Here is an 18,205-nt window from a genome sequence, read left to right as displayed (position 1 = left end):
GGGCCTCCAGGACGAGGAAAGACCCAAGCAGACTACAAATTGGAGGACTTTGTAAAACCGACTTTGCTAAGATAAGTTTTTTTGTTCAAGGAACCTGTTTCTCCCCCGGGACGCTTTTTGATTTGTTTGAATGAATAAACATTCCCGTTCCATTTTAAACCTTTCAGTTTTGCCTGTTTTTACTCCTCCCTTGCACTGCCCCACCCTAGTCGGCACTAGGGACAGCCCGTGGTGTGACAATCTTTTTGAGGTATTCTTCCCTCAGCCTCATCACAATGAGGCAGCTGTCTGATGCACGCAGCCCAGTGTGAACTTTGTCCCAGTATGTTGTACACACTGCAGTGTGTGAAATAATGGATTTACACTTGAGACCATCTAAAAGCCTCAATTGCAATTTTTTTAAGGCAATTCTAAAATCACAAGACAAATATTTGTCTCAATGGTTCCTCATTGGACACATTTGATCCAGTGCCTTTCATTACGACCTAGGGCAGTGGTCACCAACCTTTTTGAGCCCAATATCCCTGACCTCCGCCTTCATGACAGGCAAGATCTACTTTTTGAGGCGTTAAGAGAAAATGACTGTCCAGACTGGACTTACAACTTGAGGCTTTTTATTTGGCCTCATTCTAATTGAATGAAATCAAAACACTTTGGTCCAGCTTTCAAATTGATGAGACCAGGAACACAGAATTTAAGTGCAATATAAAAAGTTAATTATTTGTTAAGCGCACACAATATGAACAAGAAAAAAGCCTTTTGCAATGAGCAGCTGGATGAACTACCAATATAAATGCTGTGTTTATCAACTGACGTTACAGCACAACACGATCAGTCAGTCCAACTCATGTAAGTTCAGCTCTCATCATAATGCCATCAAGTCATGTGACTCCAGTCAGTGTGGTGGATGTGACTGAACTCTGTCTGTGAGCTTGTAGCTAGTTCATAATCACAGACAGACAGTCTGAGGCCGTCTGTGAGCTGTATGTCAGTCATCCAGCTCCTGGTCTTTGATTTGGTGATTTTCTCAACTTCAATGAGGGCAAATTTGGTATTCATAGAAGTTGTCATCTAGGATTCGTTCTGAACTCAGGCCGTTGGTGATTACATGAATTTACTGACCAACAACGAAGTTAACAGAGAGGAGAAATGAGCTGAAACAAGTGGTTTAATAACCACAGATAAAGTCCCTGCACACACATTTCTTTTTTTTAGATGACAAGAATATAATATCTTGGCTCTTTTGATTGACATCGCTTGAACTGAATCTACAGCTGGAGGATAATTCAGTAAAATATTTCTAATAAAAATTAAGTAAATTTTTTTCGAAAGCTTTCGGTTTTAAATCTAGCCTTTATTTTACTTTAAATAAAAGATTATAATGTATTTATTATTAGAGAATGTACTATTTATAATTAATCCAGTTAAATATATATTTATCTGTATTATCTGTAATAATAAATATTGTTTAGATGTTATTCAATTTAATCCTCAAGTGCCACGGTTTACCTGGTCCACGCGAGGTGGCTAGATTCCATGGGTACGTGTTATTAATTCAAAGTGTAGTTTTACTACAACTTATGTACCCCCCAATTTGCTTTCTGAACCTCCTTTAAGTTGTTCCATTAAAATATGGAATAAAAAAAGTTTAGTTTAAAAATGTAATAGACTGAAGACCCCTTGATGTAACATGTACACTGAGATTTTTTTTTTTTTTTACAGTAACATGAATCCCATTTTATTTCACAACTACCAGTATTACAATGTACACTGACTGCACAAAGTATACTATTATTATATATATTTAGTATTTATTCAAATGATAAAGTTCTCTTGCAATGTCAGTGTGTGTGAGAGCTCATACAGTACCTCAGAGCTTGTGACAGGCAAAGAACTGATGCCGGCATTGACGGCAGTCCAAGAGCGAGAGGTGACCACGCAGGCAAACAGGGGGTACAGATCTCCAGCTCCCAGTCTGAGGCTGTAACGTTCCACCCCGGACATGTCACCTCTTATCAGAGCCTGCCACAGCCGACAATAGTTCAACCTTAAGTCTGGCTGAAGGACCTGGAAGGGATTAGATATCGTTTGTTAGGATTCATTGTATTTTGATTCGCCCCAAATCACAAATTATCAATCATGCATGAGACATTTTGGTCAGATTGGATGATGTACCTTTGAGTTACAACAACTTTCTCTAACATAGCGAACAGCAAATAATGGGCGTGTATTGGGGTCCACGTCACATCAAGGTTTGTCAGCGGAAACTGAAACTGTCCACATATAACCACGATCAGTGGTAATTGTGTTGATTGTCTCTACTTGAATTATCATTTTTCGTAATCTGTAAACACTAGATTGTATTTTATTGCAAACTACTGGATTTTACGTATGTTTATTTTTTATTGCACTCAGTATCTATCCTTTTATTTAAGCCTCAAAGCATCCAAGCTATTACCTGCACATTTGGCTGTGTGAATGCACACAACCAATAAAACATTGAACCAACTGGCAGAGTTTGTTGGTGGGAAGCCTGCTCCGGTTTTCGTCGTAGACTGTCTTAGGCTTGTGTATTGTTTATGTAACACCCTCCGGGTGAAGGTCATTACTGGCAAATTCAGAGGTTAGGAGGCCCAAACACATAAAGCATAGCTTAAGGTGCATTAGTTTGAGGCATCCGTTTCTCATTCTGGTTCTCCCTACTCCCATTGGGAGCACTGGAGGCTGACGATATTGAGGGAGGCAAAGCCCTGCATTGGCAACTTTCCCTGTCCTGAACACGACCAGCAGCTTTCTCCTTCTCCACATTGGTGGCCCACTACTAATGCACTTTTTCAGAACCTCTTAGGCATCAGAAAAAATGCTGCAGATCTGAGAGGCTAGCAGAACATTCTGTGCCTGCTCTCTGCCTCTTAGGCGGAGAAGTCAACCAACAGGAGTGGAGGCCACAGCGCAGGCTAGATGTTCTGCGCTGAGGCCTTGATCGCAAGAGCCATTGCCCTTCACTGAAAAAGAGAAAGCTAAGAGCACTGGTATATTTTTATGAGCCCTTTAATGAAAGGGGGTTACCTGCAATCTAAGCTGTTGGAACAGAGCCTGGCATCTATCCTGCTCACAGTGTTAGCGTAAACCCATTCCACCATCTTTTCTGGACTAGGTTGTTGCTCGACTCACCGACATTCTTAACATGTGTCAAGAGGCTCAGAAGCACAGACAGATGTATCGGGTCATTTTCAAAATAAAACATCTTTCCGACCTTCAAAATAAATCAAATATCTTTTTCATTCATTCTTTCTGTGCTGCCTGGTATCAAGTACCAAATTCAAAGTCTATCTAATTATTTACCAAGGAGGAGTTTGGAGAATACATATGAATTGCATAGTGGGCGCTAAATTGAAGGTGAAGAGAAGGAAATTGAAACCTTCGGTTCTGGCGATTTCAATGGAGAATGTGAGCTCCCTGTCCAATCTGACGGATGAGCTATGGGTGTTGGTTAAGAAGCAGAGGGAGTACCGTGAGTGCAGCTACTTCTTTTTCCTGAGACATGGCTGTACTCGTACTTCCCAGATCACAGTGTGGCTGTTCCGGCTTCAGGACAGTGCGAGAGGACAGAGGCGTTGTGCGGAGCTGAAAGAAGAAAGCTTTCCGACTTGAAGGACCGATAAATCTTTGTGTTCATTAAAGGGCTTTGTGTAGCTGATTAGACATCGGAGCTGACGAGGATGACATGTGGTGTTTCACAAGGTTCAATACTGGAGCCTCTTCTGTTCAACACTTACATGCTTCCACTGGCTCAGATTCTAAAAATAAAAAAAGGGTGTTATCATAATTGTGCAGACGACACACCCATCTACATAAGTATATCACCAGGGACTATAATCCCATACAAAGGCGAGAAGCATTGGAGAAATCAACAACTCGATGTTCAAGAATCTTCTTCAATTAAAAAAAATAAAACAAAAGTAATTGTTTTGGTCCCAAGGACGAATGATTGAAAGTCAACGTTCAGTTTCCATCACTGATGTTAAAAACACAAACCAAGACAGTAATCTAGATGTAGTCATGAATACAGACCTCAACCATAACAGCCATATCAAGACAATTACAAAATCACCTGAATAACATACCCATGATTAAAGGACCTATGTCTCAACAGGATTTGGAAACATTTTATCTTCAGTAGAATTGACTACTGTAGCGGTGTGTTCACAGGTCTCTGTAAAAGTCAATCAGAAAGCTGCAGCTTCTTCTGAATCATGCAGCTTGAGTCCACACTAAGACCAGGAAAATGGATCATATCACTTCAGTTCTGAGGTCTTTGGCATGACTTCCTGTCCAACAAAGAATTGGCTTTAAAATCCTGCTGCTTGTCTATAAAGCACTGAATGTTTTAGGGCCTAAATAAATTTCTGTATTCTGCTGGTACCTTATGAACCATCCCGACCCTCAGGTCATCTAGGACTGGTCTAATTCTGGTCCAAGAGTCTGAACAAACATGGAGGAGCAGTTTTTCTGCTCCACATATCATACCTCAGAGACCCTCAGCTCCTTTAAATCCAGATTAAAGACGTTGCTGTTATTGTTTGCTGTTGTTAAAATATGCTATACAAATAAATTCGCCTTGACTTAAAAAAACTCTTTTCATCTTGTGGCATTACAAGGAGACAGGTAGTGCAGGAACGCTATATTCCCACTCAGTTACAGCGGCCACATTGCAAAATGGCCACTCTGGCTAAAACTACATCTCCCAAACTGCCTCACCTAATTGAGGCAGTGCTGGGAAGCTTGATAAAGCAGAGGGCAGAGCACACAGGGGGAAGGAGCTAGACATGCCAGGTGTGAAAGGTCCTCCAGGACGAGGAAAGACCCAAGCAGACTACAAATTGGAGGACTTTGTAAAACCGACTTTGCTAAGATAAGTTTTTGTTCAAGGAACCTGTTTCTCCCGGACGCTTTTTGATTGGTTTGAATGAATAAACATTCCCCTTCATTTGAAAACCTTTCAGTTTGACCTGTTTTACTCCTCCCTTGCACTGCCCCACCCTAGTCGGCACTAGGGACAGCCCGTGGTGTGACAATCTTTTTGAGGTATTCTTCCCTCAGCCTCATCACAATGAGGCAGCTGTCTGATGCACGCAGCCCAGTGTGAACTTTGTCCCAGTATGTTGTACACACTGCAGTGTGTGAAATAATGGATTTACACTTGAGACCATCTAAAAGCCTCAATTGCAATTTTTTTAAGGCAATTCTAAAATCACAAGACAAATATTTGTCTCAATGGTTACTCATTGGACACATTTGATCCAGTGCCTTTCATTACGACCTAGGGCAGTGGTCACCAACCTTTTTGAGCCCAATATCCCTGACCTCCGCCTTCATGACAGGCAAGATCTACTTTTTGAGGCGTTAAGAGAAAATGACTGTCCAGACTGGACTTACAACTTGAGGCTTTTTATTTGGCCTCATTCTAATTGAATGAAATCAAAACACTTTGGTCCAGCTTTCAAATTGATGAGACCAGGAACACAGAATTTAAGTGCAATATAAAAAGTTAATTATTTGTTAAGCGCACACAATATGAACAAGAAAAAAGCCTTTTGCAATGAGCAGCTGGATGAACTACCAATATAAATGCTGTGTTTATCAACTGACGTTACAGCACAACACGATCAGTCAGTCCAACTCATGTAACTTCAGCTCTCTGTCATCAGAATGCCATCAAGTCATGTGACTCCAGTCAGTGTGACGGCTGTGACTGAACACTGTCTGTGAGCTTGTAGTTAGTTCATAAGCACAGACAGACAGTCTGAGGCCGTCTGTGAGCTGTATGTCAGTAATCCGGCTCCTGGTCTTTGATTTGGTGATTTTCTCAACTCCAATGAGGGGCAAATTTGGTATTCATAGAAGTTGTCATCTAGGATTCGTTCTGAACTCAGGCCGTTGGTGATTACATTTACATCAACTCTATAGACATCCTCAGGTTTAAATAATTATAATAATAATAAATATGAGAATCACCATTTGTGACTCCTGCATCTGTGCTTTTTAAAATAGAATAAATACAATTGCAATCACTTCCAAGTAAACCAGATTGCTCCACCAGACAAGAAAAAAGCTCAATGTTGAGCTTTTGTTTTGAAGGGCAACAGCAGAACAGCCGAACAAACGGAGGTAGGACCTGGCAAGCCGCCAAGAATCTCGGCTGTCGCGCAGGCGTAACTTGTTAATGCCGTAACGTAAATATTTACACAAAGGTACAGGCAGTTCAACATCTATTTATTCTAGTGCTGTGAAAAATAACGCGTTAACTCAGTTAATTAAATTACAGGTTTAACTTCGTTATTTTTTTTAACGCATTTAACGCATGCGCAGAATGAGCTTCCAATCCGTCTGTTGTTGGTCGTCTCGAACCAGCAGCATGTCATTCTGCCTCTACGTGTCGCGTTAACATGACTCAGAGCTCGGATGCCGGCGTGTGTGCGCACATCGGGACGAAAAAAAGTCACTTGCACCAATGTTTTAATGCAGGGGTGCTCAATATGTCGATCGCGGTCGCCGCAGAGTTCAGATGCCGGTCTGCGCGCATGAAAAGTCACTTGCACCCCCCTAACTGTTACTCATAAAATGTAGTCAAACAAAAACGGAGCAAATCACCGTGTTCATGGCCCGGGCAAAGACAACGCGGTCTCCTGGCTTCAACACGTTACTGTCAGGGAAGACACAGCGCACCAAAAAAAAAGTTTTTTTGTAAAACTTGTTACCTTTTCTGATTCCGCTAGCTCTTTGCTAACTTCCGCTAGTACTTCCGCTAATACCTCCGCTAATACATCTACTTAGAAAGTGTATTCTGTACGTTTTCTCCGTCGAAATGTTGCAAGACCCGACTTGCTGCATTTATCGCGACTTTAGACATTGTGTGTTAGGGCTCCTCTTGTGAAAAATTATTACGAAATAAAAGAAAATGTATATGTTCTTTGCAAAGATGAGGATATGTTGAATGCTGGGATACCAAACATGCCCATGTTTATTGACGTGGTCTGCGTGAGCAAGCTGTTTAAAGGGAAGGGAGGGTCTTAAGGACGCCGGCGTCCTCAGTGGAGTGGAAGAGGTAAACCCTCCTGTTACCTTTACATTTACTAACATATTTTACCCTCGGGGTCAATTTGACCGCAGCAATTAAAACCTCCAGAAAATTATTATAATTAATATTGTTTCCCAAGTTTAAGTGTGAGGTACTTTATGTTTGTTTGTTGACTACCTAAATAGCCCATTGAATATATAAAAAAGTTGATATTTCTTATAAGTTTGACACAGTGAAAAACAGCCTGGGGTCAAATTGACCCCAAAGAACACGGACATTAAACATTGAATGGGGTCAAATGGACCCGAAAGGTAACAGGAGGGTTAAGCATTCTGTTTAAGATGAAGATGTATTAATGTTCCATATGGAAGAAAACTGCTAAATAACTGCTGAGTTGCAGCACCATTGTATAGAAGAATGTATAAATGTATATATCCGTCTTTTGTCATAAATCTCTATGTTCTCACAAAATATATAGAGAATATCGGTAATATGTGATTAATCATGATTAATCCACAGAAACCTGTGATTAACCAGATTAAAATTTTTAATCGTTTCACAGCCCTAATTTATTCATGAGTTAGTTTTATGTCAGTGTACTTTGACTGTGTGTTATATGTGAAGTTATCATTAAAGGTCTTTCTGCACCCCACCTGTAGTACCACTGCCCTCCACTAGAAGGGCACACCCCACCTGTAGGACCACTGTATACTCCGTTCCCCTCTTTCAGAGAGACACGGCTGTGTAAGAGAACCCGTTTTCAGGCGTTCATTAAAATCAGGCGGAGATCTTTTCTGATGTCGATCTTCCAGTCAGGAAGAAAACATTTCAGAAGACACTTCAGAAAATTTTCGAGAATGAGGAACAATGTGTTTCTGAATTTATTTTCATTTTATTTTGGAGAGCGACAGGGAATCGATCGACCAGTTGGCGACCACTGACCTAGGGCATGAACCCTGATTTTCACAGGGCAACAATACAGAAATACGGACACCATAGATATTTATATAGCTTCTTCAATTCTCACTATTACGTTATAGAACTGCGGTTATGTCAAAATCGGTTAAGTCTGACATCTTTAGCCTACTATATTATCCACTGTGCTGAATAATGTTAGAATATCTATCTAAAGTCAAGCTGTGTTCTGTTCCTGATTGTGGAGAAATCAAACCAATTTTGGTCTGTTTCCGCCCCCCCCCGTTTCTTTCAGTTTTTCTGGACAAAAACAAATGCAATATATAGTGCTCAACTGGTAATGTGTGAGAGTGTGTGTAAAAAAGAGAGTGAAAGAGTGTGTGTGTGTGTGTGATAGACAAAGAGAGAGCGACAGATAAAGTGTTAGAGGGAGAGAGAGAGAGAGAGAGAGAGAGAGCATGATGATGGGATTATTTTTTCTTCTCATAAAAAAACATCTGAAATCAGAAGTCGTTAGGAATAAATTGGTACCATTGTAGTCCAAGGGAAGTGTGTGTCTGTGTTTGTTTGTGTAGAACATGAGACTACATATATGCACTTGTATGATTACAGTTGTGGTGCACCAATCCAGACACAGCATACTGCACTTTACTTAGAACAACATCAAATGAGTTGTTGATCAAAAAGCTTTTATCCTGCTCAAGCTCTAATGAAAGTGTGTGTCACTTCCATGTCTTTAATGGGCACACTGGCTGTGTGTTTGCTGCTCTCCCCATCAACTGAAGGTCGAAGCCAGCAGCATGAAAAATGGACAGCAATTTGCGAACAAATGGTATTTTCTTCATGTGCAGGCCGGCTGGAGATTTCTCACCTGATAAAGGCCGTGATCGAGCAGGGCGATCTCGGATTTCTTGCTGTGGGCACACTTTCGGACTAACACATTGCCCGGGTGTGGATCACAGTGAACAAAGCCATGCACGAAGATCATTTCACTGTACATCTTGCCCAGGTTCTCCGAGATCTGTTGGGGACATGGTGGGGAAAAAGTTAGAGGCGAAAAGTGCAACAATTTAAATTTAAATCATGATTAAATCATGACACGTTAGTAATGGAACTGAAGCGAGACTCTCTCTCATTCCCTTCCCCCTATCCACAGACACCTGTGGTTGTTTTCTCCCCAGGACCCTTCAAGGCTATCTCCATGGCAACGACCATCTTGCGGTCTGGGAACTTTGTCTGTTGTGGACTGGGGGAGGACGACACACCAGGCCACTCACACACGAACAACACACTGATATGCAATCACTACCCCCACCCCCCCGTCCCACGCCTTCGCCTGCTTTGCCCCCCCAGGGTGACAGGACGGGGTCTGTGTCCGGCGCCGTGATGGCTGACGGACCGGGCTGACTGCTTGTCGGTGCTGGTTACCTTCTGCCCCCAATGGCGGGGCTATCGCCCAGTCTTTGTCTTACCTCCCCTCCCCCCCTTCCTACTCGTTGCAAGTCATGTCTAAGATGTACAGGACTGTCTCAGAAAATTAGAATATTGTGATGAAGTTCTTTATTTTCTGTAATGCAATTAAAAAAACAAAAATGTCATGCATTCTGGATTCATTACAAATCAACTGAAATATTGCAAGCCTTTTATTCTGATTTATTGCTGATTATGGCTTACAGCTTAAGAAAACTCAAATATCCTATCTCTAAATATTAGAATATCATGAAAAAGTATACTAGTAGGGTATTAAACAAATCACTTGAATTGTCTAATTAACTCGAAACACCTGCAAGGGTTTCCTGAGCCTTGACAAACACTCAGCTGTTATAAATCTTTTTTTTTACTTGGTCTGAGGAAATATTAAAATTTTATGAGATAGGATTTTAGAGTTTTCTTAAGCTGTAAGCCATAATCAGCAATATTAAAAGAATAAAAGGCTTGCAATATTTCAGTTGATTTGTAATGAATCCAGAATGCATGACATTTTTGTTTTTTTAATTGCATTACAGAAAATAAAGAACTTTATCACAATATTCTAATTTTCTGAGACAGTCCTGTATGTGCTTATGTGCAATGGTGTTTTTTTTTCTCCTGCTCCCACACTGTACCCCTCTAGGGGCATAGTCGGGGGGTTGCTTTTTCTTTTTCTCGCCTCTCTTCCCTCATGTTATGCTGTAATCTTTCATCCACCCTTTCCAAGATGGCGCATGGACGGCGCCTCGGTGTCTTGGTGCGCGAATCTTGCACCTTCCGCCAAAGAAAATTCCTCGTTTGTGAAAACATTCTTGGCAATAAACCTGTTTCTGATTCTGATTCTGATGGTTGATCTATTTGCTATGGTTTGACATTTAATAAGTATGAAAATAGTGGTTTACTGTTATCATTATTCATACACTGCGGTAGGGCTGTTTTAGAAGGAACAACTTATTAGTGCTTTGTCATTGTAGTTCTTGCAAATAAATTGTTATAGGGTTATTAAAACCATGTGTTTTCTAAAATACAGCTTGGTATCGTCATGCATTTGACATGTAAATGGAATGGCAAGTCTGATTTTTGGATATTGTCTAGTCAGTGGTCATATCTTAAATCTTACCAATGTGAGGAAGAATGCAAGAATAATCTGAAAAGCAAAGCACGGTTCCATTCTGCTCACGTCAAGGGCTGGGTTCAGAGGAACGTCAATTTGGGCCCTCATCCATCTTGTGATTACAGACACAGGGTCCAGCATGCACCACTGCCACCTAATATCTCAGTCCATCCTGTCATGCTGCTTTGTGTGTTTGTTATATTATTATATATATATATATTATTACTCTATCAATCTCATTATCACTGCTTAATGCTCAGATAGTGTGTCCTCGTCTGCATTTGTGTGTGGGGGGAATGTATGTGTTCATGTGCTCATCAAAAGCCCAATAAATAATGTATTGTGTATTTGTCATTGTCTTTGCTAGCTGTGCTCCTAATGTTAGTGTCTGTGTGTGTGTACGTGTGTTATCCAAGGAAATCACAACACATGTGTATGTATGTGTAATACCAATAGTATTGTCAAAGAGAGAGAGACAATCGCGTCGCTTTTCGCGTGAACGTACCTATACTTTACAAAAGTATTTCCCTCTCAAAAATGTGTTGTAGGGCCGTGTGTATCCCTCCCCAATAATCGATTTGGCCCAAAAGGAAGGGTCTAAAAGTACGTTCACACCAAAAGCAACGCGATTTTTTCGCGCGACCGAATCCCATGAAAAGTCTGACGCTTGTGGCTGCGATAGACGCAACATTTCTCCGGCCGGCGCGTTTGGGCCGTTTCGGGCGACGCATTTACAGTGGCGCAATTTTCGCCCCTAGTTGAAATATTTCAACTTTGATGCGATAATTTCACAACTCGGACCAATCAGCTCTTGAGTTGCGCCATGTGTCATCGCTGTCCCGCCGCTGTTTAATCAGAACAAGGAGGACAATAATGTTATGAACACAATAACACGTGTTTAGATGTTCCGCTCTCGTAGCGCTGGAAGTGTCTCGCGAGGCGCCATTTTAACATCATTGCGAGCACGAGCACTTCTCTTCCAAGAAGACCGAACCCTAACTCGGTAAAATCTCGAGTCCAATTTAAAAACCGGATGTTATGTCACGTAGATCTTTCCACTAACTTTGCTGAATACCTCATTTGCTCCTGAAATAACAGGATCCCCATCTACATTCCCTCTTATCAAAATATATCTGCCCTCCTTGTCTCCCATTTAAAATGCTTTTTCAAAATGTAGTCGCTCGAAATAAGAAAAGCAACTCCTCTCCTTTGTCCGGACATACTGTATATGATGAGAAGAACACATTAGTAAAACCCATTGTCTTTAGTTTTTCGTGCTCTGTGTCATTTAAATGGGTTTCCTGTAAATATACCATATGTGCTTATTGTTTAACCATACTATTTTACTGTGTTTAATTTGATTCAAAAGCCCATTGACATTTAAAGAAATAATATGTACTTTATATTAACTATATGTGTGTATGTCTGTCATTGTATCAACGGACGTATCATAATGGAACCTAACTGACCTACTCCCTCAACAAGAATCAAGAAATAACAAATAAAGATAAATGAAAGAACAGGAAAAAAAAATGTGATTCCAAGGTTGGGGTCTCTAACAGATGACCCTGGGTTAAGCAAGAAAGAGCATCTCGCTGTGGGGGTAAGCCTCTCCTCCCTATGTGCGAGGACCTACTGCAGCTTCCAGTGTCCATTTCTTTAACCCTTGTGTTGCCTTAGGATCATTTTGACCCGAATCAATATTACACCCTCCCCCCGCCTTTGGGTCATTTTGACCCGATTCAATGTTTCACCCTCCTGTTACCTTTATATTTACTAACATATTTTACCCTTTGGGTTCAATTTGACGCCAGCAATTAAAACCTCCAGAAAATTATTAGAATTAATATTGTTTTCCAAGTTTAAGTGTGAGGCACTTTATGTTTGTTTGTTGACTACCGAAAGAACACCGACATTAAACATTGAATGGGGTCAAATTAATCCTAAAGCGGGGGGAGGGTGTAATATTGATTCGGGTCAAAATGACCCTAAGGCAACACAAGGGTTAAGAAAAAACAAATCCCCTTTGTATTAATTGACATTAAAATGGTAAAAAGGATCTTATGTTAATAAAGATCAAATAAAGTTGTAGATCATATTCTATATGCATCCCTTAGCTTGAGTAGCACTGTCCGTTTTAGATTATATTCAGTTTACCAACATTTTTTAGGCTAGAATTGATGGCTCTTCTAAGGCACTTAGTCTCTCCCAAATACTCTTGCCTCGCTCTTCTCTTGTCCCCTGCTGTGTCGGGACAGAGGCTATCTCTCGGTGTGATCTCGCTGACAGGCAATTCTCTGTCTTTCATATCTGCAGTCGCCTCTTCCGCTGACTGGTACAGCTGCGTCCCGTACTTGTAAAACACTAAGTCTAGCAGGGTATGGGGTCTGGAAGCAGATCTGGTTCTGCATATTTGTTATGATTCTGCAGGACAGTTGGGGGAGGATCTTGGTCGAAAGATATTGGTCACTCGTTCAGAAGCACTCTTTTCTTTCTCTAGGCCTTGTGCAGAATCTCTTCTTTGGTTTTTTAGAATCCGATTGACTGAGGCATGTCTTCTCTGTCACCAGTAGGTTTGGGGGCCTCAATACCAAGGTCTGTAGTTGAGGGAATCTCCAAAGTGTCACTCATTAACCTTTTCACAAACTCCACCATCGACGACCTCTCCACTCCTTCGGGAACATTACCCTTAAATTCTCCAGACGTGATCTCCCTTCTTAGATGAGTAATTTGTTTTCCTGTTTATCCATCACCTGTATCATCTTGCCGAGCAATTTAGTTGAGCTTTTTGTCTTTGCACAAGTCCTGTTTTTCTTCTAGATCTTTCTGAGTTAGCATTAGCTCTGCCATCTTGTACGTGTGCTGGAGAGCTGTTCTTAAGAGTTTTCTTCTTTTACAGTCTCTCTAATTGTGCTCTTTTTTTGCGTGTAATCCTTTCCTATTGTTGCCCCACTATTCTCAATAAATGTTGTATTTAATTGTTTATCAGTTATTTTCCCGGATGAGCTATTGCTTTAGTCTGCCAATCAGGGTGATGACCGTGAATCAATTCTAAATGAAAGACTGTCAGCAATTTTAGTTGTTAAAGAACTGGTTTGAATGTCAGTGTCCTTGAGAGAGATACTAAACCCTACGTTGCTCTTTTTAATACTTAAAAATGGCTAACACCAGAGGTTAAGTTTCACGTTTCATTTTTTTTCCAGTAAAAGCAACACTTTTGTGTCACCTTTGACAAAATAAAAGCTGTAAAGATTTTTTTTTAAATTAGCGCCAATCATCGGTAAAGCAATCATTTCATGGTATATTATACATCACAGCTACTCCAACTAGGTGAAAACTACTACTCTCACTTTAATGACAGTATTTATCTACATTCCACACACATTTCCTTCCGGTGTCACAAAAACACACACACACTTTTGTTTATTCAAAGGCTTTCAGAGATCTGGTTGGGCAGCAGGCAGTACCTCGTTAACATTGATGCTGTGTTTCTTCATGTAGTCCTTGTCATTGATCTGCCCCCCATCAACAAACTCCATGGTCAGGATCCTCTTTGTGGACAGATCCCAATGGATCATGGGAACCTGTAGAAAGAAGGTGTGAGTGATTTTCTTTTACACTAGATTTCATTCTCTTGCGCAGTCCTTTTACAGGTGTGCACTACATTATAGGTTTGAGTTCTGGTCAGATACAGACAAAAGGCCTACATAGCCGTGTATAAATGCTATGATGGTACCATGTAGTTTTCATTAATATCTTGCTGTAGGTTAATACTAATTTGATAAGTGTTGAAAAAGCTGGGCAGGAACGAGCTGGTAAAAAGGGAACCATACAGATGTTTTATTTATTACTATTATATATAAATATACCAGTGATGTATCGTATTTGTGGTATTTCATCGAATTCTGGTATCGTCTTGTAAGTATCGAGTATCATGATATTTATGGCAGGTATTGTATCGAAGTTATAATTTTGGTATCAATACAACCCTACACTGGACAGGAGGTCAGTACCACTGTTCTGAGTTACTGACTATTTACATGAGGCATTCTCTGTCGTCAAGTACATTGCTTAATGGCCATACAGTTAACTGTAATCAACCTATCTATACAGCACTGATGTATCAAGGGCACTTCTTTACTTCTTCGAAAAACGTATTCAATATATTGCTGGCTGATCAGTTTTTTATTCACAGATCAACAGTTACGGCCTTTTGATATTTTTGTATTATTATGTTAATTTTAGACCACCATAATTGGGCCAAGATGGAGTTTTAATGGATGTATCAATGGGCATTTGCACATAATTATAATTCATTCCGTCAGTTTTTTTTTATATCTATCACATACCAACTCATAGAATTAAAATATGCAGAATTAAAAAAGCATTACAAGACAGAAAAGAAGACAAAAGACGTTTTTGCTCTGTGGCTTTGAACGTTGAACAAAGAAGTACAGCTGGAAAAGGAGTCCAACTCACATTTACAAGAGCTAATAAAAGTTCTCAAACTGACGAATGAGGAAAAAGGACACCAGGAAATTAAATGATAATGGATATTCAAGCTCTGTATAGTAAAGGAAATGTGATTTGCCGAGTTGTGCTAACCCTGCTCCGTCAGAATTTAGGAAGAACCAACAGTCAGCACAGAGAAAGCTGTCATACACAGTGTAAAGGTCTGACCTCTTATTAACTGTATCGAGTACAATTTGAAATGCTAGGACCTTTAATTGAAAAAGATCTCTTATTATTCTATCGTATTCTTATTACCAGCTGTTTACAAGGATGTGTGGCCAAAAGGATAAAAACCCAAACTAAAAACTAAATCCCATTGTTCCCATTATTAAGCTTTATAAAACTGAGCCTTGTAGAAATACTTGTACTGTAATTGTGTGTGTACCTTGAGAAAAGGGAAGTGGGCCAGCATGCTAGCCACCTTCTCAGCATTGTGTCCCTCATTAAGGAAGTCCAGCTCGACTGGCATGTTCTTCTTGGCCTCTTCTACCAACCACATGAAGGCGAGGTTTGGGAAGAGCCAATGGATTGCCTTTACCATTACCTTCAAATTACAAATCCCAATCAGTCTCACTGTCAAGTACAATAAAAGATGCAGATACAGTGATGTCCTGCAAATGGCTAACATTTCATGGCAGTATATATGAGGATATCTGTATTCGTTTTGGAAAAGGGGATATGTTCGCCAATCGAAGTTGTGTCCACTGCCTGCGTTAATTCTCCCTGGCACAGCAAGACAATACACCCCTAGCAGAGGATCCATTTGCACACAAGATGCTTTACATCTCTCCTGCTGGAGAGGGTGAGGCAGTAGCAGTTATTGGTCATTCTTGTAGCCCCAGGTCGCTGCTTGGCACTATGGTATGCAGAAGTGACTCAGATGAAGGTTCCAGCGCCTGGACATTGGGTCATCTTCTCCAGACACGACTCTTGAGAGAGACAGTTTGAGGAGGGTGTGTCGGTTTTTTACAGGTTGTGCAGACCTGTAAGCTACACCAGGATTCACCATTGACTCTTACAAGGTTCTGGTGCTGTGGAATGAGATAAAATACTATAGCTGTGAGTACATTGGGATTTGATGATTGGCTATAACTTCATACTAGTTATTAAAGAATATCTTGTGCATCTTATTGTTTGGTGATTTACTGTATTATTAAAGGCTATATCTGTGTAGATTGTTTGATAATATACTCTATTATTAAAGAATGTCTTTGGATTGGGAAACTTAAGAGGAAGAAACTCTTTGTGTGAGGTTTGATTGTGTAATGGCCACAGACACACAGATGCTTGTCTCTTAGGAGAAGGGGGCAGCAGACAGAGGCATCCTGAAGGACCCATACGATGCCAATCGGAGCAGGGGACAGAATGGCGCAAAGGAAGATAGAGTGATGACTTCAAGTGTTAAGGGACGCTTACAACACCGACGGACATACGGCTCAGCCAATGAGTGAATTGGGACCAATGTTTTACCTCGAAAGTTTAAACAATGTGAAGCAAATATCTCCCCCAGGGGGCGGAGAGGCCCGGGAGGTATAAAACAGATGTTGATCAAAGAGACAATGTTTTTTGACAGGTTAGCTGCATGTAGGCCGTGATCCTTTAAAAGCGCTTAGCTGAGGATTCAATTTAGTGAGCGTGACTTACTGTTAGACAGTTAACTGCTTGGCGTTCTGTGGACGCAGTGATTCATGTTCCCTCAGCTGAGTTATACTCTGTATCGGAACAGTTATTAACTATTGGTAATATTTTCAATTAAACACTTTTTATTTCAATTTGCCATTGTCCAGACAGTCTTCCTAGGACCTGCACTTGAAGATTTTTGAAATACAACAGTGCGATAAAAGGAAGCTGGATCCCCTGTCCTACGCAGTTAGTGCTGGTCTCTCCTTTCTGCATTGTTTGGTGGGCTGTTAAAGTGAATGCAGCAGCCATTTTCTCTAGCCACAAAGGCATTAGCAACAGACTGGTCTTTGGCCACTGTCTTGAGAAGTGTGTTACTCCTTGGTAACTATTGCGAATATAGTTGAATTATTTTTGTCTTCCACCCCATTAGGGGGACTGGAAGGCAAAGTTACATCTTCTTTACCCACTTTGTGCCAGTGTCAGTAGCTTTGTTCACTGGGATTAGTGTCGTGACTCATATATACGGTGGCGTAATTTGTCCATTCATACTGTTCTGATACGTGAGGAAAAATTGATTTTCTTGCTTTTTCCTAGTAGCATGTTGAGAGAGAATAACATACATAATATGTGTGGCCAAGTCTGTCTCTCAGACACCCAAACACTTCTTTGCATACTTCAAAGTAGATTAAGAGACACAGACTCACCTCCATCATCATTATGTCCCTGGAGCTCTGTCTCTGGACTTTGGGGTGTTGGACCTTGATGGCCACTGTCCTTCCATCATGCAGCACTGCTTTATGGACCTGGGCTAAAGAGGCTGCACCCAGAGGCTTCTCCTCAAAGGAAAAAAATAACTCTGACAGCTGCAGAAAGAGATAGGGATGAAAAAGAGAAGAGTGGGAGGGAACAGAGGGTAATCCCAATGATAAAAAAGATGCAAGGGAAAGTGGTATGAGTTGTACGATAATTGTGGGATCATCATGCTGATCATCTCAATTTACAGAACTATTATTAGATACTGTAACTAATAGAGACTGACTGAACTGAAACCAAACTGACTGAGACCAAGGTGTGGGGGACTGAAACAGAGTTCACATCCAGATAAATATGAATTTTTACTGACACTTTTAAAACTGTACCTTCTCGAATAGTGGTCCCTATTTACCTCGGCTTCAGAGAAAAACAGCATATATATTATTAGATATTAGCCTTTGACTCTCATCAATATCCTCTATCAACATTTAGTGAGAGGCCTCCCTATTTCTTGTTATCTGTTTTAAGTTGCTTACAAAAATTAAAAAAACTCAACACTACCGCCATGTCGTCTTGTAGGATGCTTTTTGGTATAATGTACATATTCATCAGCACAACAACAAGTCAATTCATACTTTTTTCTTTTTATGACAAGGGCATTAATTTTCCTGTTCCTTGTAGACACATACAAGGAACAGGAAAATTAATGCCCTTTGAGCTGCCGGGAAGCTTTTGAA

General features: G+C 40.6%; 1 protein-coding gene across 1 annotated transcript; it reads right to left on the bottom strand.

The window, feature by feature from the left end:
• Window positions 1-1,491: 1,491 nt before the first annotated feature.
• On the bottom strand, window positions 1,492-18,035 carry LOC130191438 (aarF domain-containing protein kinase 1-like). The gene is made up of 7 exons (XM_056411092.1): window positions 18,030-18,035; window positions 17,420-17,698; window positions 15,478-15,636; window positions 14,048-14,164; window positions 8,868-9,017; window positions 1,870-2,067; window positions 1,492-1,527 (listed from the first exon to the last, which is right to left on the bottom strand). Exons 1-7 carry the CDS (start codon window positions 18,033-18,035, stop codon window positions 1,492-1,494), a joined length of 945 nt encoding a protein of 314 aa, XP_056267067.1.
• Between the last annotated feature and the right edge of the window lie 170 nt (window positions 18,036-18,205).

The sequence above is a fragment of the Pseudoliparis swirei genome, unplaced genomic scaffold, assembly GCF_029220125.1.
Source record: "Pseudoliparis swirei isolate HS2019 ecotype Mariana Trench unplaced genomic scaffold, NWPU_hadal_v1 hadal_72, whole genome shotgun sequence".
NCBI lineage: Eukaryota > Metazoa > Chordata > Actinopteri > Perciformes > Liparidae > Pseudoliparis > Pseudoliparis swirei.
The sequence above is the reverse complement of the archived record's forward strand: the minus strand, read 5'-3'. Positions and strand labels throughout refer to the sequence as shown.

What these genes read in the sequence shown, in the direction of transcription:
- LOC130191438 (XM_056411092.1), bottom strand. An exon ending in GGGACATAATGATGATGGAG is followed by an intron (nt 15,637 to 17,419) that starts GTGAGTCTGTGT and finishes TGTAATTTGAAG; the next exon opens with GTAATGGTAAAGGCAATCCA. An exon ending in TCGATCACGGCCTTTATCAG is followed by an intron (nt 2,068 to 8,867) that starts GTGAGAAATCTC and finishes AATCCCTTCCAG; the next exon opens with GTCCTTCAGCCAGACTTAAG.